Consider the following 26,668-nt stretch of genomic DNA (forward strand, 5'->3'; position numbering starts at 1 on the left):
CTCAGCTGACAGCAGGTTTCCCCAAATCTTATAAACAGTACATTTGCATAATGACTGAAACCAGCCCACTGAAGGAACAATGGGCTGTGAGGTCAAAAAAATATGTACGTTAGCTTTCTTAGCATATCCTTTGTAGTCTCAGCTTATCTTCTGGCCCTTCCTGGGTCTGGAATATTTAATTTTGTGATCTCTTTGTTTCCCTCGGTCAGGCCTCCTTGTCTGTCTGGTCTGTGTTTTGTCTCTGTGTGCATCTGTCCCTGTGTCAAGTCTGCATATCCTGGACGCAATCTTAGTATTAATAATGTTTCCTGTTTTACGATCCTCTCTTGTCTACTGTGTGTTCTGTTGGGCCTAACTTTCCCATCTCGTTATTGATGATTTGATCCCGCTGTGTTTCCCATGTGTCTCCACTTCCCCATAATCGCCCTCCTGTCTCAGCCTCCCCTGTCCTTTGGCAGAGTGAGTTGTTTGGTTCCCTCGTGTTTTCTTGCTCAACATTAGTTTCGTTCTTATTTTCCCATTGAATTTGTATTTTCCTGTGGCAAGTTTTCACATCAAAAGGCCTTTTGTTCATTTCCAACAAACTCTAGCAATATGCCTGTATGCATATTTTTAAATAGTCCTATGTAGCGTGATTATCACTTTGAGCCTCAGCTCAATCTACTGATCTTGAATGAGAGGTCAAAGGTCAAATGTGACATGATATTTAAAACTTTTATACTGTACTTTCTATATGTGGATAATACAGAGCACACTTGTAACCTTCACCGTTTCTAAATGATATGTTTTTGTGTTAATTTTTGACCAATAAATCATTAAGTTGACATTGAAGACCTCATTGGATGTAAGGCAAATCTGAATGGATTGTTAACATGACCCACCTCTACACCTGTACAAGGTTTTATAAGATGATATAAGATAACCTTTATTAGTCCCACACTTGAGAAATGTGTTGTTTCACAGCAGAAAGTGGACAGTGCAAAGTTACAGTAGCAAAAATTAAGAAAAACACTGGAATAGGATAAGATAATAAAAATAAGATACTATGTACAATAGAATATGTTATGTTATGTTATGATGTCAGAAAAAGAGGATTGCACTTAGTGTTATTGCACATGTGTATATGTGTGTGTTTGGTCAGCTGTGAAGTCCTTGTTGTTGAGTCTGACAGCAGTGGGAAGGAAAGACCTGTGGAATCTCTCCGTCCCACACCGTGGGTGCCACAACCTGCCACTGAAGGAGCTGCTCAGTGCTGTCAGAGTGTCCTGCATGGGGTGGGAGATGTTGTCCAACAGGGAAGACAGCTTCTCCTGTCACTCACCACCTCCACTGGGTCCAGAGGGCATCCTAGAAGACAGCTGACCCTCCGGATCAACCTGTTCAGTCTCTCCCTGAGATTTATTGTTTACAGACAGAAAGAATGACACACACACATGTCGTCTTTGGCAAATATAATAAGACAAAAAGCTGAAGTTTCACTTATTGCTGTTCTCATTCTGCTTTATAATTGATCTTTCCTTGCATGTTACATGTTTGAAAAGTTTTTTTATTTTGGGCTTGTTTTTTTAAACTGCTCAACCGCATATTTCATATGCAGGCAATAGTCTGACCCAGACTATATATGGGCCATTAAGTAAAGTTAATTTATTGGTGAAAGAACCCATTTCTTCTTCACTTGCACCTATTATGAGAATACTAGTATTTCATTTAAAATGCTTTATTCACTTTCACATTGATAAGTTGGTGGGTAACTGTGCTTTAGCTCTAGGTATTTAGTATTTAAAAGCACCACATAGATGTTGAGTGATAGAACTGTGATGTTTAAGTGGTACATAAGACCGAAATGTGTCACCCTATATGAGAGTGCTGAAAAATAGTTATTTTAGGTATTCACAGGTGATCCTAGCTTCTCCTATAAATATATACAGTTATAACAAATTTGCTTTGTTCTGTGCAAACATGAAATAACTCCACAGCAAACCACTGTGAAAAAGAGCCTTTGGGTTTTAACCATAGTCTGTGGCTGTCTTTCCTGTTGTGGCAGTGTCAGAGGTGTCACCTAATCAGCGTGATAATAACCCCCACCATATTAACCTCCTAGGACCTGGCGTCCACATATGTGGACATCACATTTTGGGTTATTTAGACCAAAATACTCAATTTTGCTCTACAAGGGCCTGATATCCTTTTACGAGGACATTATACTGCTACTGTTCTATCAATATTTTAAATGAATATCCTCATATGTGGCTCTTATTTTTCTTAAAAACAAAAATAAGTTAAAAAAAATAAATAAGTCTGGTAATTCTTTGTTTTTACATTCATATGCCCTAATATGCCCAAATATCAAAGAGAAATTGAAAATGCATGCGGTGAAAGAGTTCGGGTCTTAGGAGGTTAAAACTGTGGTGCACACAGTAAATCAGCTGCCCTACAACACTAACAAAACAAAACTGCATCTTCAACTTGACCCCGTAGATAGCCCTGGCTCAGTGAGGCACATGCGGTTTGCTGGCTGTCCGCCAGAGGGCGCAAGTAAAAAAAAAAGCAAAAGATGCCGCACAGTCAAAAGGAAAACGAAAAAGAAAGTACCGGAGGTGTTTCTTATTTGTGTTGCTGTCATCTTAGCAGAAACTACAGGTAAGATATTGTTGAGCTACAGAAATGTGCCTTTCTGCATATTTAAACTATGTACCATCTCCGTTTCACATGCCACTAGCATGTTAGAAGGAAAGAGACTGGCTAAGGTTGTTTTACTTAGCAGTGTTAGCTAAACATGATTTAGTGTTTGGCCTCGTGTTAAGCTTTTAAAACGGACACTCAAGTGAAGGTTGAGACATCTGGATAAGGTCTGCCACTGAAAGAGGCTCCTTTCTGTGAGGCAGCAATAATGTAACAACTTATGTCCCGCTGTTGCTAAGCCACGAAGCCCATGAATCTGAATCCCATTCACATATTTGGATTTTTTCATTTGGTTTAGTTGTATGTCGTACGTGGCTGTCCCATTTTAATAATTTCCATGCTACAGTCAGATGTTTAGGGTCTTTCCTTTTATTCGGCGTACATGTTTCGCCTAAGTGTGTTTTAAATTTAATCCAACGTTAACTTGAACTTTGAAATGCTGTAATGGTGGTGTGTTCGTTTATCTGAGGAAGCTGTGCACACAACTTGTTTTAAACGTTTAATACTGGAAGCAAACCCAGTTTCATTGCTTTTAAAGTTTGCAGCGTTAATAAATATATCCAACACTATTGTATATTAAAAAGCAAACGGTTGAAGATCAGTAGAGAAATCAAAATTGGATTATATCTCTCCTTATGTTTTTAAGCATTGTATTTATAAAAGCCATTTGAGTTAGCAGGGTTACCAGATTACATCTCTGCGAATCTTTACTAAGCAAAGCTGCAATGGCTCCATATCTAGCTCCATCAGGTCAAGTTAGTCAACAGGAAGTTTGCAGTTGTGGTCACAAGTTTAGACACACTCAGCATGGGCATAAATGCAATGGATGCAATTTGGAGTTTTCAGTGAGCTGTTAGTGTGAAATGGTTGTACAGTCCGCTTTAATGATTTTATGAAAACAAGGGTTGGGTCCACAAATTTTAATTTATTTGGGATTTTCGTTGAACCACACAAGGTCAAGAGTGTACATGCAGGCTCAAATATATCATACACTCACTTAGATATTTCCATAAATGGCGCCGAAGGTTCTACAATTTGTTTTAACTCAACAAGGCCAAGGACTTTTAATTTAGTCCTCATGACTGGTAGGTTATCTTTGCCAAAAGATTTATTTGACAGCACTGACTGTATTCACCGATACTCAGCACAATGAGACAGTTCAAGGAGCACAGTGCAGATCTAAGGAGGAGAATTTCACAATTTGGGATGGTCTCCATTCCAGGATTATCATCTCAAACAGCTGTACGTAGGTGGAGTTATTCACACATTTCACCACTTGGAGTCTTCTTCCAGACCTTGGCAAATTGTTACCCCTCAGATGAGAGTAAATTCATAATGGGGTGTTCAGGAACTACTAAGACTCAAGCCTGCCATGATCCAGAAACTGCAGGAATACCAGTGAAGCCAGTTTTACATCACCATGTACTGAGAGGATGTCGACCAAGAAAGAAGTGATGCTCCAAAATTAACGCCTGCAAGCTTCACTGAAATTTGCAGCTGTCCACATGGGCAAGCCAAATGCCTTCTGGAGAAAAGTTTTAGGGTCAGATAAGGCCAAGATTTAGTTATTTGATCACAGTGACAAAATATATGTTTGAAGTGGTCAAGGCAAGGCTTTAAAACCTACTGAACCAGCTGCCAAGAATGGTGGTGGTGACATCATGTTCTTGGGCTGTTTTGCTGCCCTGTTACTGGAACACTGCACAAAGTGGATGGAGTAATGAAGAAAGAGGGCTAACTCCAAATTTTCCACCTCAAATTACCAGCTAGATGGTTAATAGTTGTACACAACTGTGTGTTCAAACAGAGCAGTGATCCCAAACACACATTAAAACTTGTTTTAGAACGGATAAAACAGGCTAGCACTAATGCCCTGGAGTAGTTTTCTCAAAGCCCCGACCTCAAGTATGGAAACTTTAAACTGTGTTTAAAAGCCGAATCTGTGCTGAGAACCCTAACAATTTAAGTGAACTCTGCCAATTCTGCCAAGAAAAGTGGTCAAATATCAAAGCTTGTTGGTGCTACTTAAGACATTAAATCAAATACAAGCAGGCCTGTATGTGTAAATTTGTGCCTGTATATACATGTGAGCCTCGTGGATTAGTCCAAAATAAAAATAACGTGTGCACCACACTCTTTTTCTTTTTTCTTTTTTTTTTAAGCGATCCAAGATGTGTACTGTTAGGTTTTGTAATGTTGATTGTCATTTATGCTTAGAAATATCTACTTATATATGCTTAGAGTTTTATAATTAGTCTTAGATTGGTAGAGGTGTTTAAATAATTGTGTAGTGATAGGATGTGTGATCCTTAATAGTCTGCAAAGGCTTGGTGTGCATTCCAGAGTGTTCTGGAATCCACACCTACATCCTGGGAGCATGGGAAGAGGTCGTACATTGTTTTATGGTAGGATAAACGTAGCTATATCTGTTTTAGGCTAAGTGCTAGACTTTCCAGACCAGTAGGTTTAGGGAAGTCATTTATGGGGTCACACTCTGACCACACACACACACACACACACAGGCAAGGTACTCTTTGTTTGTATATAGGCGGCGTATGTTAATGAACCTATGCATATTCATGTAACCTCAATAAAAGAGCAGTGTTACGGGGGAGCGGACGAGAGCAACTGGGGTCAAGCGAAGGAACGGCGTTTGTCCGGTTCTCTCCCGTGCACGAGAAACATGAAGATCTTTGCCTACTTCGTGTCTTGCTTTGCTGTGTAATTATATTGTCTTCAACGTTCCAGCGAATAGGTTTAAGCTACAAACCTATCATGTACTCTGCAATCTTCCACCCCAGAAAAAGAACAGTTCAAATAAAATAATTAAAAACACAAAATTACAATGACATTCATGCTCATTTTATGGCAACATCTGACCACAATTGGATATAGAAATCTATCCTATATTAATATACAGTGGGGCAAAAAAGTATTTAGTCAGCCACCGATTGTGCAAGTTCCCCCACTTAAAATGATGACAGAGGTCAGTAATTTGCACCAGAGGTACACTTCAACTGTGAGAGACAGAATGTGAAAAAAAAATCCATGAATTCACATGGTAGGATTTGTAAAGAATTTATTCGTAAATCAGGGTGGAAAATAAGTATTTGGTCACCTCAAACAAGGAAAATCCCTGGCTCTCACAGACCTGTAACGTCTTCTGTAAGAAGCTTTTCTGTCCCCCACTCGTTACCTGTATGAATGGCACCTGTTTGACCTCATCATCTGTATAAAAGACACCTGTCCACAGCCTCAACCAGTCAGACTCCAAACTCCGCCATGGCCAAGACCAAAGAGCTTTCGAAGGACACCAGGAAAAGAATTGTAGACCTGCACCAGACTGGGAAGAGTGAATCTACAATAGGCAAGCAGCTTGGTGTGAAAAAATCAACTGTGGGAGCAATCATCAGAAAATGGAAGACATACAAGACCACTGATAATCTCCCTCGATCTGGGGCTCCACGCAAGATCTCATCCCGTGGGGTCAAAATGATCATGAGAACGGTGAGCAAAGATCCCAGAACCACACAGGGGGACCTGGTGAATGACCTGCAGAGAGCTGGGACCAAAGTAATAAAGGTCACCATCAGTAACACACTACAACGGCAGGGAATCAAATCCCGCAGTGCCAGACGTGTTCCGCTGCTGAAGCCAGTGCATGTCCAGGCCCGTCTGAAGTTTGCCAGAGAGCACATGGATGATACAGCAGAGGATTGGGAGAATGTCATGTGGTCAGATGAAACCAAAGTAGAACTTTTTGGTATAAACTCAACTCGTCGTGTTTGGAGGAAGAAGAATACTGAGTTGCATCCCAAGAACACCATACCTACTGTGAAGCATGGGGGTGGAAACATCATGCTATGGGGCTGTTTTTCTGCCAAGGGGACAGGACGACTGATCCGTGTTAAGGACAGAATGAATGGGGCCAAGTATCGTGAGATTTTGAGCCAAAACCTCCTTCCATCAGTGAGAACTTTGAAGATGAAACGAGGCTGGGTCTTCCAACATGACAATGATCCAAAACACACCGCCCGGGCAACAAAGGAGTGGCTCCGTAAGAAGCATTTGAAAGTCCTGGAGTGGCCTAGCCAGTCTCCAGACCTCAACCCCATAGAAAATCTGTGGCGGGAGTTGAAAGTCCGTGTTGCTCGGCGACAGCCCCAAAACATCACTGCTCTTGAGAAGATCTGCATGGAGGAATGGGCCAAAATACCAGCTACTGTGTGTGCAAACCTGGTAAAGACCTATAGTAAACGTTTGACCTCTGTTATTGCCAACAAAGGTTATGTTACAAAGTATTGAGTTGTATTTTTGTTATTGACCAAATACTTATTTTCCACCCTGATTTGCGAATAAATTCTTTACAAATCCTACCATGTGAATTCATGGATTTTTTTTTTTCACATTCTGTCTCTCACAGTTGAAGTGTACCTCTGGTGCAAATTACTGACCTCTGTCATCATTTTAAGTGGGGGAACTTGCACAATCGGTGGCTGACTAAATACTTTTTTGCCCCACTGTATCTAAATATCTAATTAGTATTAACACACCTGAACGCTGCCCTGTTGAGAAAGAAGTGGTATGCAGCACATCAGTAAGTTTGAATGCAGCCTTCTTTCCTCCACATGCTGTAACCTGTGGACATTGATTTTTTGACATCAGTAAAATGAGTGGTGTTGTTTCTCATTCTGTAATGGTTCCAGCACAAATGAGATGCTGTAGAAACAGCTTGAGCGTGTAGAGACAGAAACAACTTGTCATACTTGGAAAACCACAACCACTGGAGGGGAGATTAATTTGTAACACTGTTTACAACCAGAGACTGTAGAGCTAATGAACTAATTATGTCACTCACTAGTTGGTGTCGTCTTGTTGTGAAGCTGACATTACTAGCTGTCACCATGTTTCCACACTGGATCTGAAGACTCAGGGGTGGAGCTGAACAGAAAACTCTCTCTCTCTATTTTTTTTTTTTTGTTCTTTTTTTGGTTAATCCGTTTAACTCTTGAATCAATTGAGCAGAAAATAGATGCCTAACTCAAGGGATGAGCCAGTGTTGTTTCTACACCTAACAGACAACTGAGCAGAGACTATATTGAACTGGCAGCGTGTCACAACAAGTCATCATATGTTCTCATTTTTTTAGTTACATCTATGAGAAATGACAAAGATAACAGTTTTACGTGGCTCAAGAGCACGGTCGCCACGGTCGCCGTGGCTCAAGAGCACGGTCGTAAAACTGTTATCTTTGTCATTTCTCATAGATGTAACTAAACAAATGAGAACATATGATGACTCATTTGTTTGAGTCATCATATGTTCCCGTGGCTCAAGAGACTCTTGACTCTTGCAAGAGTTGGGAGTTCGCCTTGTAATCGGAAGGTTGCCGGTTCGAGCCCCGGCTCGGACAGTCTCGGTCGTTGCGTCCTTTGGCAAGACACTTCACCTACTGCCTACTGGTGTTGGCCAGAAGGGCCGATGGCGCGATATGGCAGCCTCGCTTCCTTCAGTCTGCCCCAGGGCAGCTGTGGCTACAACTGTAGCTTGCCTCCACCAGTGTGTGAATGTGTGCGTGAATGGGTGTGTAAAGTGCTTTGGGGTCCCTAGGCGGGACTAGTAAAAGCGCTATACAAATACAGGCCATTTACCATTTTACAGGCACAAAGAACTATTGGCTGAAGTTTTGGCCCATCTGGGCATGGTGTGCAGTGTCATTAAAAAAAGAAACAGAGGACAAAATATTAAGTAGATTAAGTAGCAGGCCTGAAAAACTATCTGATGCAGATGAGCAGAATATGAAAGTTATGTTCCTCAGAAATAGGAAAAACTCCAAAGACCTGAAACAGGACCTGGGGCCCTTTAGTTGATCCCACCAGTTGTTTGCTGAGGTTGCATCAGAAATGATCTCAGTGAGAGGGTAGCTGTCAAAGCCATTCTGAAGGAAGGGAAACGGGGAGAAAAGACAGAGATTTGCCAAATTACACAAGGAATCTTGTGAATCCAAATTTTATTGAAGCAGTGTGGGATCAACATAACAGGAAACGGAACAAAAGGCAGAAACATCAAAAGAAGGAGTTTGAATCTCCTCCAGGAAGCCTGGAGAACAATTTCTGAATCCTTCACATTCCACTGCAATGTGAGACGTGTAGTAACGATCCTTTAGTTACCTAACTGAAAAATCCAGCCTGATGATGCTCTGTGGACTGTCTCTGTGTGGAGCATAAGTAAAAAGTGTCACTCAGTGACAAACGAGCTCAGTATACTCCAGTTTAAAAAACCAAACAAACAAAAATGGACTAAACACCAGCCAGCCAAGAACGTGTCTTCATTCATTTGGCGACAGATGTTGCACATTAAAACTACAACTCGACTAAAAATCTATGAACAGACCAGGATGCTGTTGTTTGGTTTTTTTCCGATGTGTTAGGACTTTTGAAGTTATTGAAGTCAGCTGCTTGTCAGCTTAAATGTCAAATTCAACTTTTTGCTTGGAAATTTTTTTTGTTGCTACTTCCATGGCGCATTTGAGTTTGTGTTGGCTCGCGTTCTGACTATTTGCACGTGTTTTCTAAAGTGGCAATGTGTTGAGCTGTCTCTAGGCCAACGGTGCTCAATCCTCTTTCAGTGTGACAAGGTCACAGCTGATGTCTGGCTAAGCCTGAGCTGAGAGGAGATAAACCAGTGAGGAAGAAGGAAGCTGCAGTGTGTTACTGCTGCACTTTGTGGCCCGCTGGCAGGATAGACAGTTGTTCTGCGACATGTAGCTGGATGATTGTGTGAGCATTTGATTGTAATTAGGACCGTCGGTGTGAAAACACCAGAAGAGAAGCTCCATCTGCTCATTATTTTCACATGCTGTCTCTCCTGTCTTCTTGCCAGGATGGCACAGTGGGGTGCCGTATTCTCAATAATTGCTGCTCTTGGAGGGGCAGCGCTGTTGGCCTCCGTGCACAAGATTGATGAGGGGCACACTGGAGTTTACTACAGGTGAGCTGTTTTACTTATTATGTGGGAGATTAGCGTTACAATCCTCTGTTGCACAACTTTCCAGAATCAAGCACCTGCTTCCGATCAGTTTGCTTTTAGCGTCTTGTCTGTCCCACGGTGAGCACTGTAATTACCAGCTGTTAGCTATTATAAGCCAGCTTAGCTTCAGGATATTTTGATATCATCACTTGCATGGACATGCAGTAAATAATTGGTTCAATTGCATATTTTTTCCTGTTTAATTGGAGCTCTTTACACAAATGAGTCCTCTGAAGCCTGGAAAATGTCTAGGTTGAGGTTGGAAGTTTTTTGTTTTAATGATTTTACTGATTCTAACTGTGCGCCACACAGGGGAGGGGCTCTCCTGACCACCACCAGCGGTCCTGGTTTCCATCTTATGCTTCCTTTCATCACCACATACAAGTCTGTGCAGGTGAGTCATGCTGGTCCTTTTATTGGAACTCTCCGGTTATTAATAATCTGAACATTACTCGCTTTATGTCACATTTTGTCTGTGGGATACAAAATAAATAAAAGGAGTATAAATATTATTAATGTCACACTGTTATTGGTAACACAAAAGTAAACAATTTCATGGTGATTTTGCAGTAAAACAAACAATATTTCCTTATCTTGCGTCATAAATATGCTGTGCTTTCCATGGGGTGGGCTGTATTATGGAGGGATGATGTGAATGCTGGATGTTCTGTTGTTCAGTTGTTCTTTTCTTTGAATGAATATCCGTGTGAGGTCTGTTCTCCCCGTACAAACTTATAAAAAAATACCATCAAAGTCTTATGTGACCATATAAGCCAAGTGTAAATGATTTCTTTCTTTCTCAATCATTGTTTAAACATAACTTTCAAAAGGTGTGTGCAGAGAAGGAGTGTCTCCACTACTGTAAAATATAAGTGGGCATGGTTAAGCCATTATATGGCCCACTCCCAGAAGATAACAGTGTACTTGCAATATAAGATGGGGAAATATATTAGACACATGAAAAGCTCTTTGTTTAGCTTCACAGTAAGTTGTTATATCTTCAAACTGTATCGCGTATAAAACAAAAGCAGTTTGAGTAAAGATTAGCACGGTGAAGCCAAAGTTTGTAAAACATTAATCACTTCCATGACCTTAACAGCAAGTTGGGCCACCTTTAGCAGCAGCTACAACCAGACGCTTCAGGTAGCTGGAGCTCGGTCTCTGGTGTCAGTGTCCACCCTTCTTGTAGCCCTGTAGGAGAGAAGCTTCTCTTTTCAGATCCAGACATCAGGGCTCGCTTCCAGTCAGGCTACCAAAATCCATCTCAGCCCTGCCCGTCGGGCTATCATAGGAAGGAAAGATATGTCAATGCTTTTGCATTCTTTCGCAAATGTAGCTGAGTAATTATGTCATCGGCATCGATGAGCCACTGTCAATATGTGACATATTGAAATCGCGTTTGAATTTGCGCTTGTTTTTTGCTTTCACTTTGCAATCGCATGAACTGTGTATAGAGAGCGACAGTACTGATTGGTAAGTCACAGATTAATTGCGCACCAATTCCTCTGAGATCGTCTTATCAATCATTAGCTTACTATCAAACATGACAAGTGAAATCTCCCGCAGCAAGCTTAAACATGTGATAGAGGTTGATTGCGCAGAGAATTGCTCAACGTTATGCAAGTAAAAGCAGATGGATTTACGCAGGTATTTTAGTTCTGCAGAGCCAAACAAGACAGGTCAGGGTGAAGAAGGGGCAGCCAAAGAAAAGCCTTCCACAAATCGGAAAAGTTATGACAAATCAGACTTTGAGGCAAAATGAAAGCGCAGCTTTTTTGGTTTCATGGACAAAAGAATTTCTGTGGCTGGAATATGACGAGCTAAATAACATAATGTTCTGCCGGGTGTGTTGTGAGTTTCCCTCGATTTCTGAGTCGACAAGCGCCTTTGTTACTGGGACCAGTCATTTTAAGAAAGACCCCATCAGAACCCATGAGAAATGCAAGAAATGCATTATTGCCCAGTCTGCAGTATCTTTCCCAGAACAAACACCAATTGCACAAAACATACTAAAAACAAACCAAGCATAACAAGAAGTCCTGAAAAATCTGTTTAGAACAGCTTACTATGTTGCAAAGAGTGAACTACCACTGGCACAATTTAGCAGTCTTTGCAAACTTCAAAAGCAAATGGCCTCAATCTTGGTTCCACTTGTCTCTTACCCCTGACTTCAGTGGAAATTTCAAATTCAGGATCTGACACAGACTGATTCATGTTCTACACAGTTCTTGCAAGTTCATAGAAATTTCTGTTCAATTAGAACCAAATATTTGAGTTGATGATTGTAATTTGTTGTTGTAATTCGTGTTTTAAATATTTTTAGATTGATGTTTTGTTTCCTTTACAATTTATACATTAAAGTATAATATTTTATACCTAAATCTAAAAATTGTCCTCTTTTTTTTTTTTTTTTTTTTAATTCAGGCTACTTAAATTTATTTTGGGCTACCAAAAACTGAAGAGTGCCTGCCCGAAGGGCTACCAGGGATTTTGACATTTTGCGAGCCCTGCGTCTCTACAGAATGTTTTCATACACTGTTCATTCTTGATTGTTGATCTTTTCTTTCTTTTCAGGGACTGGCTGCAAAATACGCTAATCATAAACAAAGAAAAGATGTTTTGTATCAGATTTAGCTACAAGCTACTACCTGCAGTCGTTGGGGAAAAATGAAAATGCAGTTTTATGCAATTAGTGGTTTGAATGCAGCTGATGGTAATCAAGAGTTTCTTATTAAAGCTGAAGCAACTTATCAGGTTGAGTTCTGTCTTTGTTTTGGCTTTAGTAGCTAGGGGCATGGATATTATTTTTTTCCATACGGCCCAGTTTCTTTGAGGAAAACCACTGTATTAGTGAAACATTATTGCTTCTAGCAAGGGGGTTATGGTTTTGGTAGCCTTTGCATGCATGTTATCGTTCTGTTTGTAGCTCAGTAATAATAATATTGTTCCAAGAAACTGAGCAAACCGCAAGACTTTTGGAAAAACGTCCTTTGGACAGATGACCCTTAAGTGGAGATGCAATGCAGAGTGCCACAGGTGGTGAAAACCAAACACAGCATATTAGAAAAACACCTCATATTAGCACGGTGGTGGGGGGCTGAGGACCTGGCCACCTTTCTATCCTAGTATCATAGGGTCAAATCTGTCTGACAGCTTAAGCTCGGCCAAAATTGTGTCATGCAGCAGGACAATGACCCCAATGATGTCACATGCATGAACAGGACCAGATCAATGTTTTATTGTGTCCTCATATATGAAGCTTTAGGACTGAAAGAGGGTGCGCTTTCTTTTCTGCATGACTGTGCATAGACAGAAATATGATGCAGAGATAACGGTCTACGTCCTGAAAGATATAGAATAAATATTTCTGAGAAACACTGAGCAGTGTATTCTTTTCATTTTTGAAGAGTGCGTATGACAGCTGTGAATGGAGGCGTAATCGATCATTCCTCCTTGAGAACATGATATCTTAGGGATTAATGGAATGTTTGGCACAAGCATCGAGTTGAACTGAAGGTGGAGCTGATTACAATTTGGTGGTCACAGGTCACTGAGGTCACTGAGACCTCACAAACGACATTTTGACTATGACTGATGAAGTGATGCCCTTTTACGTCCAAAAGGTTAGAGGTCAAATTCACTGTGGCATCACGACGATTTCCAAAAACACTGTTAGTTGGAGTTATTTGGTGTTACAACCAAAAAATGTCCATTACTCTTGTTAAATAATCCCATCCTTCCATCCAAGTCATCCTCATCCTCCATATTTTGTCTCCATTTCTGTCTTCATTTATTTATTTGTACTATTTATATTTATATTTTCTATTTCTATTGTAGAGAAAGAGCTATCAATCTGTTAATCCTTTCCGTGTCCGGGCCGGGTGAGGTTTCCCGTGTTGAGTCAAATTAAGACCACATTAATTAGGCTTACGAGGAGAAACAAAATGATTCCAGACTGAGATGTTGGTCAGGCTCTCTGTGGTGCTGCACTGGTATATAATGACAATGTGATGTCCTGTTGCTGTGTTTCCTCTGAGTCCTACTGGTCGAGTGTTTTTATTAGCATGTTGGAGCCAATAAAAGGAGTTTGAAGTGTTTAAAATCAACATATCGAACATGTGATCTTTATCTCGTAGACGACGCTGCAGACAGATGAAGTGAAGAACGTACCATGTGGCACAAGGTTAGTTTGCTGTTTTTGGATTAAGCAGTATCAGATGTGGTTTCAAGCCTTATTAAACTCAGCATTTATCATGACACAATACAGACTCCCACACACAACCGCCAGCGCTGCAGGGATCAGAGATTCACCAACATGTCTGAACTACCAAAAAAATCGCCCCTGTCAGTTCACACTGGTGTTTGCGTAAAAGCTTTTGAATGATATGCTGCTTTTTTTGTCTCTGTTTTCAGTGGAGGAGTGATGATTTACTTTGATCGCATAGAAGTGGTGAACTACCTCATTCCATCGGCGGGTAATTTCAGCGTTTCACCACACAGTGTGTTTATCCTAATATCATCAGGACAGCTGTAACTCCATATATAAAAATGTAATTTTTCAAACTTCTATCTCTGCAGTGTATGACATAGTGAGGAACTTCACTGCAGACTATGACAAAGCCTTGATATTCAACAAAGTTCACCACGAACTCAACCAGTTCTGCAGCGTTCACTCTCTGCAGGAGGTCTACATCGGCCTGTTTGGTGAGGGGCGGGGGCTTCAGGGCGCCATTGTTAACAGTTGGAGAGCCAGAAGTGTTTCAGAGCTTTTCGTGTTTACCTGCCTTTTTTGCACACTTTTCCCCCACAGACCAAATAGATGAAAATCTGAAGTTGACGCTACAAGAGGATCTAACAAACATGGCGCCTGGACTTATCATTCAGGTAAAGGCAGAGGATCAGACAGACCCCAGGCCAGAATGAAGTTCAGTGTGATTGTAAATATGAGGTCAGAGCTGTGTCAGTTTGCTGACAGCACAGGGTGTACCACACAGCAGGGCTTTCTTTGCATTAGCTGACTCGACAAACCCCAAGACTCAATGAGAGATAATGGGGAATGCATGATCGGGTACACCCTTTGAATACCAATAAACCCTACTGAGCCTTAAAGTCTAGACCAGACTTAGAAATCAGGTCTAAAAAGTTTTTCTACATTACTAATTAAGTGCATGGTCATTTGTAGTGATGTAGTAATGTGCAGTTCTTACTGCTCCAACATATACTCATACTACAGTATAGTAAAACACAGCTCTACAGGTTTGCATATTCCTCTGTCCTCTCTCAGACTCTGTTCCATGTACATCATGTACATGCAAACATTACCTGCAAACATTACCTGCTCTGGATCAGTCAGCTTATATTATTCTAACATTGTGATCCCTTATCATAATGTCTCATCATACAGTCCCGATCCAAAGTTTAAGACCACTTGAAAAATGTTAAAAAGTCATGTTTTGCATGGTTGGATCTTAACACGTTTCCAAGTAGAGCTTCAACATGCAACAAGAAGAAATGGGAGTGTGACAAAACATTTTTTGTGCACGCAATTTATTGAGAAAAAAAAAAACACTGAATCAGGCTGTTTTACAGCTGATCAAAAGTTTAGGATCACACCTCCAAAAAAACCTGTAAACCCCTCAAAACGGAAATCAAAGTTCGAAACATGAACTCGGTAATGAGCAGCTCCACCGTTTTTGTTTTCACTTCAAAAATCAGTTGTGGCATGCTTAATGCAAGTGTTTCCATGAGGTGAGTGGGAACATTTCACCAAGTGGTAGATGAAGACGAAGGCGGCAGCATGAAGGGCATCTGCTGTCTGGAACATTTGCTGTCCATCTTTGCAAACTTCACTTGCCATCCTAAAGGTTCTCAATTGGATTTAGATCAAGGGAACAAGCAGAACGGTCCAAAAGAGGGATGTTATTATCCTTGTCCTGCAGTCATTGTGTACTGTAGCGTTGTCTCATTAACACACAGACGAGGGCCCTCAGTCATGAGGGATGCTGTCTGTGACATCTGGACATGTTTGACACCCCTGCACCTCCTCAAGCTTCATTGTTCCACTGAAGGAAAAAGCAGACAATAAAATGTCCTCCAACTTTACTGACTCATGTTTGGTGCTCTCCTCCAAAGTCCAAATAGTCAGTTCTGTGGCGTTCAAGGAGACGAGGCCTTTGAAGACATTTTTTGTCTTTGAAGCCCTTCAGTCTCAGATGCCGTCTGATGGTTATGGGACTGCAGTCGGCACCGGTAACAGCCTTAATTTGGGCTGAGGATCATCCAGTGTCTTAACGGACAGCCATTTGGATTCTTCAGCTAGTGATGGTGAAATTCTGGGGGGTCTTTCACTTGACTTTCTTGTTCCATAACTCTCAGGATCATTTAAGAAATTCCAAATTAATGCCTTACTGCATCCCACCTCATCAGCGATGGCGCACTGTCAGAGACCCTGCTTACGCAGTTCAACAACCCGACCACGATCAAAAAGGTTTTTTTGCCTTTGCCATCAGAACGTCATGACAGTGTGACTATCTGACAGAAAATGACAATGAATCCACATTTTTGCCCAGATTTGGCCTTTTAAAGCAGCGGTCCCCAACCTTTTTTGCGCCATGGACCGGTTTATGCCCAACAATATTTTCACGGACCGGCCTTTAAGGTGTCGCAGATAAATACAACAAAATAAAACTAGTACCAGTACCGAAAAAAATAAATTTATTCATAACACACATGAAAAGACCCAGGAAAACCGAGTAAACGATAAAAACGATAACAAAATAACGCTGAAAACCAATAAAAACCCTGAAAACTATACATTTCACACCTGAGCCTCAACTCTCGCGGCCCGGTACCAAACGAGTCACGGACCGGTACCGGTCCGAGGCCCGGGGGTTGGGGACCGCTGTTTTAAAGCATGTGGTCCTGAACTTTTGATCAGCTGTAAAACAGCCTGTTTTAGTTTAAGCTTTGTTTTTAATAAATTGCATGCTCCAAAAAATGTTTGGTCCCACTCCCATTTCATCTTGTATGTTGAAACTCTGAACCTTGTTAAGATCCAAACATGCAAAATATAATTTTTTTGTTGTTGCCATTTTTCAAGTGGTCTTAAACATTTGACCAGGACTGTATGTTATTATGTCTTCATTAAAGTGGAAGCTGTGGCTTTAGTCTCTGCATGCCTTGTTAATTAGCACACCTTTGTGACTGAGTAAGACTGTGTTGATAAGATAACTTGGTTAAAAGAGTTTATTTACATTATAAAGAAGGCCTGACTGTAGATCTGTCAGCAGTTTTAAAATTGCTGTTGCTTAACCTTCCTAAGATCTTCATTTTCTTTGCTTACTCTGTAGAAGAAGCAAAATGTAATCATGCTAGAACGAAAAACAGTCAGTGGCAGATGTTCAATCTCACTTCCAGCCTTTGTGCTGCTTTAGTTTTCTCCTTGTTTTTGTTGCTGGACACATGTTAGAGTGGTGTCTGTGTACTCTAACTGTTGCCAATAGCACCAATGAGAGTTATTCCAAGGTTACTGATGCAACAGAAATTACAGTTCGTCTGGGAAATGAAACACTAGTTTATTATACAACTGAGCTGTCTGAGTCAAACAAAATGCAATACATGGTTCACATTTGTGAATCAAATTCTGGCCTGTAGATATTTATTATAAAGGATTGAATTTAGTTCTTCGGAGGAGTTCGGATTGGTCCAACCCCAAACCTGATTTTAATGTTTTTAGAGTACACATATTATTCTCTGGTCGATTATATATATTTATACAAGTTTTGCTTTTCTACTGGGCCGATATAAAAAAGACATTCGAGGCTTTGCGTGGTCTTTTTAGCTTGGATGCTTTCACTTTCAGTTTAGGTGAAGTTCCCTGAGGGGCGTTATTATTCATCCTCTGTCGACCTTTTCTGATCTTGTATGCTGACTGAATATCTGGATGGCAGGCGGTCTGACTCTGAATCATTTCTTTGGAAAGTGCCAAATGTTTTCTTGTTCTAATAAAGATAGATAGATAAGATAGATAAATAAAAACTTTATTAATCCCTCGGGTAGGTTCCTCTGGGAAATTTGTTTTTCCAAAAAGCACAGCACCGACAGAAGTTACAGAGTTAAGAATATTATATATATATATATATATACACACATATATAAATACAAAGACATATATAGATAAAATATACAAAGGGGATAAATAGAATAAATAGGAATAAAAATAAAAATAAAAATAAAAATACAAGTGAATTGCACATTTCAAGTATGGAGTCTATTGCACTGCTGATTATTAACAAAAAGTATTGCACAAAAGGTATTGCACAGTGAAGAGAAGAGGCACTACAGCTTAGTTGTTCCCCCCTCCTTTGTCCTCCTGTTTCCCCTCCCTCTCCCCTCCAGAGAGAAGTTAAACAGTCTGATGGCGTGTGGGACAAAGGAGTTTTTAAGTCTGTTGGTTCTTGTCTTTGGGAGAAGCAACCTGTCACTGAACAGACTCCTCTGGTTGTTTATGGCCGTGTGCAGAGGATGCCCAGCATCGTCCATAATGTCCAGCAGTTTCTTTAGTGTCCTTTTCTCTGCCACTGTCACCAGAGTGTCCAGCTTCATGCCGACCACAGAGCTAGCCTTCCTGATCAGTTTCTCCAGCCTGGATGAGTCCTTCTTTGCTGTGCTGCTCCCCCAGCACACCACAGCATAGAAAAGTACTCCAGCAACCACTGACTGATAAAACATCCTCAGGAGCTTCCTGCAGATGTTAAAAGACCTCAGCCTCCTGAGGAAGTACAGTCGGCTTTGGGCTTTTTTGTACAGGTGCTCTGTGTTGCATGACCAGTCCAGTTTATTGTCCACCCACAGCCCGAGGTACTTGTGCTTGTTGACCACCTCCACCTCCTCCCCCTCTATCTGAACCGGCAGTGGACCTGCTCTGGACCTCCCAAAGTCCACAACCAGTTCCTTAGTCTTTGAGGTGTTGAGTTGCAGGTGGTTTGTGTGACTCCATGCGACAAAGTTCCTCACCAGACTTCTGTACTCCTCTTCCTGGTCATCCCAGATACACCCCATGATGGCTGTGTCGTCTGCAAACTTCTGAATGTGGCATAATTCAGAGTTGTAGCAGAAGTCAGAGGTGTACAGGGTGAAGAGAAGAGGGGACAGCACAGTTCCCTGTGGTGCTCCTGTGCTGCTGACCACAGTGTCAGACGTGATGTCCTTCAGCCTGACGTACTGTGGCCTGTCGGTGAGGAAAAGGGAAAGCTCAAATGAGGCAACAGAGAGGAACATTACACATTTGTAATAATTTACACATGATCATTTTAGCCTAATTAAACCCAGTCTTCAGTCCATAAAATCGATTTACAAAGGCTCTCTCCCATAGTTTGGATCAAATCACAAAACAGTGTTTCTTTAAAGTTACAAGAGAGCCTGATGATTTTTTTTCTTCTTCCCCACTGTTAATTCACCTCCTCACTGCACTCATCAGTGTAGCCATGTGTCAGTCTGGAGTGTTAAGGGCTTCACTGGGCTTTACTCCTCCACACATGGTTACTCTAAATCAACAGGAACTGCTGAAATAACAGTTTCGGTTGAGAGTTCTTTAACAGGACTTGATTGGGCCTGGGCTCCTCTCCAGCAGGAGCTTCTCTGGTGGTAAAAAGCTCTTTTTATGGTCTTGTTGGTCGTTGCATTCCATCTGAATGTTTTTTCTGTCCCGTTTATCCACAGGCGGTCCGTGTCACAAAGCCCAACATCCCAGAGAGCATTCGCCGGAACTACGAGCTTATGTGAGTTTTGTTTTTTGATTTGTTTTTCTTCTAATTATTCCACAAGGAATATGAAATGGGGAGGAAAAAATAATATGATTCTTCCAGACTTCTCTATTGGGGATGTTTATAAGGACTGAATGAGAAGAATATAAAAAATAACTTGAAATGAAATAACTTAATACACTTAAGTCTTCCATGGACGCCCATATGTTGTTACATAACGGACAGAATTTAGATGGTAGTTAGTCATCAGATCTTTGTTACCTGTGGGTGCATTTACTCTATTACACAATACTATGTGTAACTCTGACTTGTCTTACTGGGAAAGCATGCTTAAAGGAAGATCCTTTAAGCTCTTTATGCAAGGCGATGGCAAACATTCAACGCAACTGTAGAAAAGTGAATAATTCACAGAGACCTGTTGTGTGTGAACATGTAGCAGAAGATCCACAGCGGTGAAGTGAGCACCCACATTCACTCTGACCTTAAAACAAACAACTTTAAATCATCACAACATTAATAATGACCCTAAATCCATCAGAGCAGAACATCATGTGTAGACCTGCATATGTGATCACCAAGCCCTCACTTACTCACGACATTTGTTAAACATTCCATAGCACAACATTCAAACAGATTTCTATATCCTTTCATTGCTACATGGAAAACTGTAACTGTGACCCACTGCCACTGCCACCAGCACAACTAAAAGAAAAAACACACAACTGAACTCTTAACCTCATGCTGGTGGTGTACGCTCCCACAGACTGCACAGGTGAGCTGTGTGAAGGACGCGTGTGTGTTTGGTGTCACATGGACAGGCTGAGTGGTCACAAAAAAATCATCGGTGTGCTCGTGGACATGTTTGCTGCTTTCCTTCAGGTTCTTACAAGGTTTACGCACTCAAGTTGTGCATACTGACAAAATAGAAACTGAGGTTTCTATGTTGGCCATAAGTGAGAGTACGAAGGTAGAATAAGCAGTAAATCAGCTGTTTTTGCCCCGATGTAGGTACAGCATTCATATCAACCTGTGAGTGGAGGGAAAGCAGAGCTGAAGCTCTGGGTTTTATTGGGAGCTCCTCTCTTATTCACATGTGGTCACTACAACGGAAACGCAACATATTTTTGATTCGTCTCATTTATTTATTTATTTATTTTTAATTAATTTTACACACCAGATGCTCTTTCTGACACAACACCTCTAATCTGATTCTCTATTCAGTGATGTTTCTTATGAAAGGCAAATGTGTTGACACACCGTAGAGCTGTGAAGCATCCAACTTAAAAGTCTTGCAACTCAAACATGGGGCTCTACCTGCCGCGGCGCTTCTGAATAAGGGAGCAGCCAAAACGAGCTTGTGCTGCTGAGGAGTTGGATTGATAAAACTTTTTGGGTGGGAGAGCCTAAAAAAAGTGAGGTTTTTTTTCTGACCTTCTAAAAAGTGGAGGTTCTTGGTTAAGCAGTGATGTGTGTGGAAGAGTTAAAAAGCTGCACGGATTAAAACCGAAATCAAAGTTTTTTTCAACTCGTTGATGCAGTCATGGGAAAACTGGAGCCAGCAGGGAAACGGCTCTAGCAAGGGCTCTGCAGTATTTAAGCAAAGAGTGTATGCATGCATGCATGAGTGCGTGTGTGCATGCGTAAAATGATAAAGAAATGTTCACACTAGCCACAACAGTGAGCTGTATACTTCGACAGCTTGATAAGAATCTAGTCTCATGTAATAAACTGATTCCTTTTTAAATAAGTCTCCAGTATCACTACTTTCACTTTGTTAGATTCGGTCACTAAAGTACCTTTCTGACCTGTGGGAGGCAGTAGCATCTGTATTTCTGGTACTTTGTTTAGACAGCAGCACAGGAAGTCAGGCTTTTTATCCTGTTTTCCTCTATAACTGCTGTTTGTGGAGGGTAATTAGATCTTCCATTCACGTGTTTCTTTCAGTTTTGTTTCCACGACAGACTTCGTTTTGGTTTTTGTTCTGGACAGTAATAAAAACATTGTGAATTTGAAACTTGAGATCATAGTGTTACAAAAGGCAGTCCAGTCTGTGGGAAAGGCATTAGTCATTAGTCTCTTGAGTGGACACTAGTGGCTCCTCTGAGGCTGAAGGTAAAACAGAGAATTAGAATTTACTGCAAGACGTGGTTTGGATGCCAGAATAACAGATTTGAGATAAAGGTTTGGAAAGTTGTGGGGGTAGACCCAGGGTCGAGCTCCTTTGCCAGGGTCTGAGTGCTGTGTCATCCCCGGCTTCTTTGGTAATGATGTTGATTTCTGTGGAAGTTAATATTGAAACAAACGACAGACATCCGGCAGCAAGCAGCTCCCAACGTCAAGCTTGCACACAGAAGTCACATGTAGCTCTCAGTTAAAGCATTTTTGTTTTGTTTTGTTTTCTTATTAACTGCTCTTTAACATGTTCGCAGGGAGAGCGAGAAGACCAAGCTGCTGATCTCCCAGCAGACACAGAAGGTTGTGGAGAAGGAGGCAGAGACGGAGAGGATTAAAGCGGTGATAGGTGAGAAAGGAAGAGAGACTGTCATGTTGAGAGCGCTTTGTTTGGAGTTATTTGCACTCAACGTGCTAACATGCTTGGATGTTTTGGGGTTTTGTTCTGTTTTTTGTAGAGGCTGAGAAAGTGGCTCAAGTTGCAGAAATCAAGTTTGGACAGAAAGTCATGGAGAAGGAAACGGAAAAAAAAATCTCTGAGATTGAAGGTTTGTATCCAGCAGTGAAGGAAGAAGAAAGAAGAGCGATTGTGGTGCTTTTCATTCAGCGAGGAGAAACGATTCATTCATCACCAGCATGAGTCAGAACCATTCATGTCATGCTTTTACTGTGTTATTGCCAAATTCTGACCTTGCTATCCAAATGCTGCGGCAGAAATGGAGCCTCATCAGGCCAGGCAACATTTTTCTAATCGTCTAGCCTCAGCTTTCTGTTCTTAGCTGATAGGAGTGACACCCAGTGTGGTCTTCTGTTTCTGTAGCCCAGATGCAGATATCTTGGCTGGACACGCTCTGTGTTTTGAAATACTCCTCTGCATACCCTGGATATTGGGTATACGTTGTTATTTGATATACTGTTGCCTTCATATCAACTCAAATCAGTCTTGCTATTCTCTTGATGTCATTTTCACCCAGATAAATGAGGCTTACTGGATATTTTCAAACCATTTTCTGTAAACACAAGAGATGGTTGTGTGGGGAAAATCCCAGCAGACCAGCAGTTTCTCAAATACTCAGAGCACATGCAGTCACTTATGTCATCATTCTGATCCTCGCTTTGAACTGTAGGTCGACTCGATTACTTGCAAATAGAGATGGACCGATCCGATATTACGTATCGGTATCGGTCCGATACTGACGTAAATTACTGGATCGGATATCGGAGAGAAATAAAAAATGTAATCCAATCCATTAAATATCAAAAAAGCACCTTACAAAACTTGCGACACGGCGTAACTCAGCTCATAACCGTAGCACGTAGCAGCAGTGTGCTCACGTGATAGAGCGGCTGTGTGTATTTGTAGCCTCGCTAGCAAACCAGCATTTTATCTCAGAGGAAGTTATCCCAGAGAGAATTAAAGCAAGTGTGTAAATTCATCTCTGAATGTTTGTAAAGCATTCCCATGTTAAGTTTAACAACTGATATATGGAGCGACTGCCTCTCTCTCTCTTGCTGCTACTTCATGATCAGCTGATCGGCTTTTCTGTCGCAACTCCGTCTCTCTTGTTTGTTTTTGGCCCACTTCGCGCCAGAAAGAGGAAACCAGCGGCTGAACAACAGCAGCACGTTTAACCTTGATAAGCTGTTGTTAGAATTTTTTTTAATATTACTTTCTACACCAGGATCTTTTTCTACGTAGCTGACGGCTGATACCTGTGCAGGGGCGGATCTAGCAAAGTTTAGCCAGGGGGGCCGATAGGCATGAACAGGGAAAAGGGGGCACAAAGACATACTTTTCTTTCTTATTCTCATTTAAAATGTCTAGCTTTTAATAAATAATTATCTGAATCTTACACCCAAAGTTTTAATCTGATGTAAAATATATAGAAGTCCATTACTGTATATAGTAACTGTTAAGTCTAATATACCCTAGTAAGCTATAGTACTTTTTCCTTTGGGAAGATACCATCTGTGCAGTTCTGTTGAAGAAAGATGTTGAATCTATTTAATTATTCTTGAAAAATAATTTATTTCTGTGCATTTTTTTTCCACATTGCATCAAATTAAAGTTGATTACGTCGATTAAGCATCATGAGGTGGAGGTTGGGGGGTGGTTCCCTATTTTTTTTTTGCTGGGAGTTTGCAACCCTATTAGTTAGGTTGCTTAATATTTCTGCTAAGTACTCTTTAAAATACCAGAATAGGAAGGATGGAGTAGGTTTAGGTTTATTAGATTGATCAGTTTTGCTGAACTATGAAATATTTTGGGTGCAGTGTATTTTTTACATACAGGTATAACAGAATAGCTTTAGTGTTGTTTATTTAAACTTGAGTATAAACTTATACAAAATGCAGCAATATATTTAAAAAAAAACAAACAGTTTTATTGATTAAAAAACACACTATATCGGATTCATATCGGTATCGGCAGATATCCAAATTTATGATATCGGTATCGGACATAAAAAAGTGGTATCGTGCCATCTCTACTTGCAAATACAGATTTTCTGCTGACTGCTCATTAGTTTAAATGTCTAGTGGAATAGGTGTACCTAACAAAGTGGCCAGTGAATGTCTGACTTCAGTGTTTTATACAAATGCACTTTTATTAAAACAATGATTTCATAATAATGACTTGATTTGATTTACTGGGCTCATTTTTAAAGTATTCTGTTTAAATTTTAAAGGGATCATATTTCTTTGATCTCTAAAATGAATGTATCCATCGAGTGAACTGATTTGAGGCTGCATTGTGAGTACAGTACAGGTACATTTTTATAAATCTGATAATGGAACGTGTAAAACTCAGCAGTAAGTACTGCCACATGTTTGCTTTTTTCAAGTGCATTTGTTTTGGCTGCTGCATTTGGGAGTTAGCGGTTGGATCAAATACATATTTGCAGAAAATCCTCCAGCTTCCCGCTCTCTGACGCCTACGGTAGAGTTTTTGTTAAACTGCCATGCCGCTAATGATTCATATGAGTTTGTGTTTGTGGTTCATAGACGGTGCTTTCCTGGCCCGGCAGAAAGCCAAGGCCGATGCAGAGTTCTACACGGCTCAGCGAGCGGCTGAGGCCAATAAGGTAAAGACACAAACACATATTGTGGTTGACAAATGTGGGCTGCAAAATTACCTTTCTTCACTGGAATCCTGTCGCTCCCTCACACAGGTCAAGCTAACACCAGAGTACCTGCAGCTGATGAAATACAAGGCCATTGCAACCAACAGCAAAATCTACTTTGGGAACGACATACCGCAGATGTTTGTGGACTCTGGCTCAGCAGGGAGCTCCATCAAGGCCTCGGCAGCCATGGACATTGTTGCCGAGCACATCATGGACCTGGATTAGGCAGAAAAGTAGTGGCACCTGCTGGAATGCTCAATCAGCTGAAGGAGATGCTTCCCTCCAAGGGAAGCTCTGCCTACTGCGGGTCTGTACTTCTCAACACATCTGAATTACTGCTAGGAATCCCTGTTCTCCAGCCTCAGAACAGACAACATGAGCATTCGCTTTGTCCTGATGGCCACTGAAGTCCTCTAGACACAGTGTGATTAAATCTGTTATTATTGTCATTTAGCAAAATAAGAATTTAAAAACTTGTCCTTGCTACTGCTGCTGCTGCTGCTCAGTTTTGTTTTTTTTTTTATGGTCTGTGCATCGAGCCTACGTAGCCAAAGCATCAAGGATCCCAAATCCATCAATACTTTGTTTGTACCATCCATTCCACTAAAGTAATGGCTGTATTCCTCAAGCATGCCCACAGCCAACAATGTCAAAGGTTGTTCTTTTTAAAGGGCACCTTTAAACACTGCCCGTCTCCATGGGGAAGTCAGCTGATTGGTCTCATTCGTGTCACGGTAGATAAACATGCTTTAATTAGTTTTTGATACGGTCATTATTTAAAAAGCAAAATAACCATCACAAAGCAGGTTGAGCGTTTGAGTGAATGTTTTGCAGAAACCATGCTGTTACTCAGTTACGTGTTTCACATTTCCACACAGACTGTAATCAAGAGTGTTTTTTTTTCTCTGCTCTCTGCCTGAAAGACGGACCAAATGTGTCTCTGAGGATGAATGTACTGAGGTAGCTGTTCACTGTCACATTTGACAACATCACTGGATTGCTGCAGTTTGTTTTTCCAACTTGTTTTGAATGCTGGATTTGTGCACCTGTGTGAAGTTGTTATATATTTTCTGTATACGTGTTTCTCACATTGAATAACTGATTAAGAGACTATTTGTTTCTGGAGTTTTCTTCTTCTTTTTCCACCCCCACTGTGAAAGAAATATGACATAACCAAAGTATTCGTGTGTGACATAGCTTCTCACAAAACTATTAAGCAAAATTTTTTATGTAACCAATTTCGTGGGCGTCCTGTAAGACTCTTCATAAGACAAGAATTAATAATTGCCTTTTAGTCTTTGGTGGCGTGACGCAGCTGTGGAGGAGGAACACTCTAGGATGTAGTAATGATGACGAGTTTTTAACCATCCATAAACTCAGTCTGTAGTTTCTGTCACTCACTTCAGTGATCTCATAGACATCATACTATCCAGTGTGTTTGAAAAAAATCTGTTGGGAAATCTTCATGAGTCCACGTTGAGTCATCTCTGAGGTTTTCCAACCAGGAAGAATTTGCAGAATGCACGACTGAGCGCTGATAACCATGTGCTTAATTTTCCAAAGAACCGACTGGTTTAGGGGAATTGACGTGCTCGGTATAAGCAGCGTCACTGTGAGCAAATATTTCTTTAGGCCAGGAGCCAAATGGCATTTTTACAAAAAGTTATTATTTTAAGATTTTCTGTCATCTGATTCGTCTATCATTTTTTAATTTCTTGTGGCTATATCTTCACATCATGTGTTAGTGGACACACTTATAAAAAAAGTGGACCACTTTGCTGTCAGCGAAAGGGACTGGCACCCACCCACGCAAATGTTTTTGTACTGACTTCAGCTGTGAATGTACAATCAAGGCATTGTCTTCTGATAATAAAGTACTGTGTTTTCTTCTTTGCA

At 40.9% G+C, this 26,668-nt stretch overlaps 1 protein-coding gene and 1 long non-coding RNA gene across 3 annotated transcripts; both read left to right on the forward strand.

Annotated features, from left to right (window-relative positions):
• Window positions 1–2,523: 2,523 nt before the first annotated feature.
• On the forward strand, window positions 2,524–26,668 carry erlin2 (ER lipid raft associated 2). Of its 2 annotated transcripts, none has more exons than XM_085180681.1 (12): window positions 2,524–2,640; window positions 9,565–9,672; window positions 10,024–10,105; window positions 13,848–13,894; window positions 14,125–14,186; window positions 14,290–14,415; window positions 14,522–14,595; window positions 19,432–19,490; window positions 21,905–21,996; window positions 22,106–22,195; window positions 24,651–24,730; window positions 24,818–26,668. In XM_085180681.1, exons 1-12 carry the CDS (start codon window positions 2,555–2,557, stop codon window positions 24,995–24,997), a joined length of 1,086 nt encoding a protein of 361 aa, XP_085036807.1. In that variant the 5' UTR covers window positions 2,524–2,554; the 3' UTR covers window positions 24,998–26,668. The 2 variants fall into 2 exon arrangements, with proteins under 2 accessions (XP_085036807.1, XP_085036808.1); XM_085180682.1 differs by lacking the exon at window positions 2,524–2,640 and adding an exon at window positions 9,149–9,461.
• On the forward strand, window positions 14,602–19,377 carry LOC146507299 (uncharacterized). The gene is made up of 2 exons (XR_014877255.1): window positions 14,602–17,700; window positions 18,964–19,377. It is a non-coding gene; the product is annotated as an uncharacterized LOC146507299 (long non-coding RNA).

This window comes from Neolamprologus multifasciatus, chromosome 12 (genome assembly GCF_963576455.1).
Source record: "Neolamprologus multifasciatus chromosome 12, fNeoMul1.2, whole genome shotgun sequence".
In the NCBI taxonomy this organism is placed as follows: Eukaryota; Metazoa; Chordata; class Actinopteri; order Cichliformes; family Cichlidae; genus Neolamprologus; species Neolamprologus multifasciatus.

Excerpts from the sequence above, each read along its gene's own strand:
- erlin2 (XM_085180681.1), top strand. The coding sequence starts at position 2,555 with ATGCCGCACAGTCAAAAGGAAAACGAAAAAGAAAGTACCGGAGGTGTT. Across the intron at positions 14,416-14,521 it reads GGTCTACATCGGCCTGTTTG|ACCAAATAGATGAAAATCTG; the intron begins GTGAGGGGCGGG and ends TTTCCCCCACAG. Across the intron at positions 19,491-21,904 it reads CGCCGGAACTACGAGCTTAT|GGAGAGCGAGAAGACCAAGC; the intron begins GTGAGTTTTGTT and ends ACATGTTCGCAG.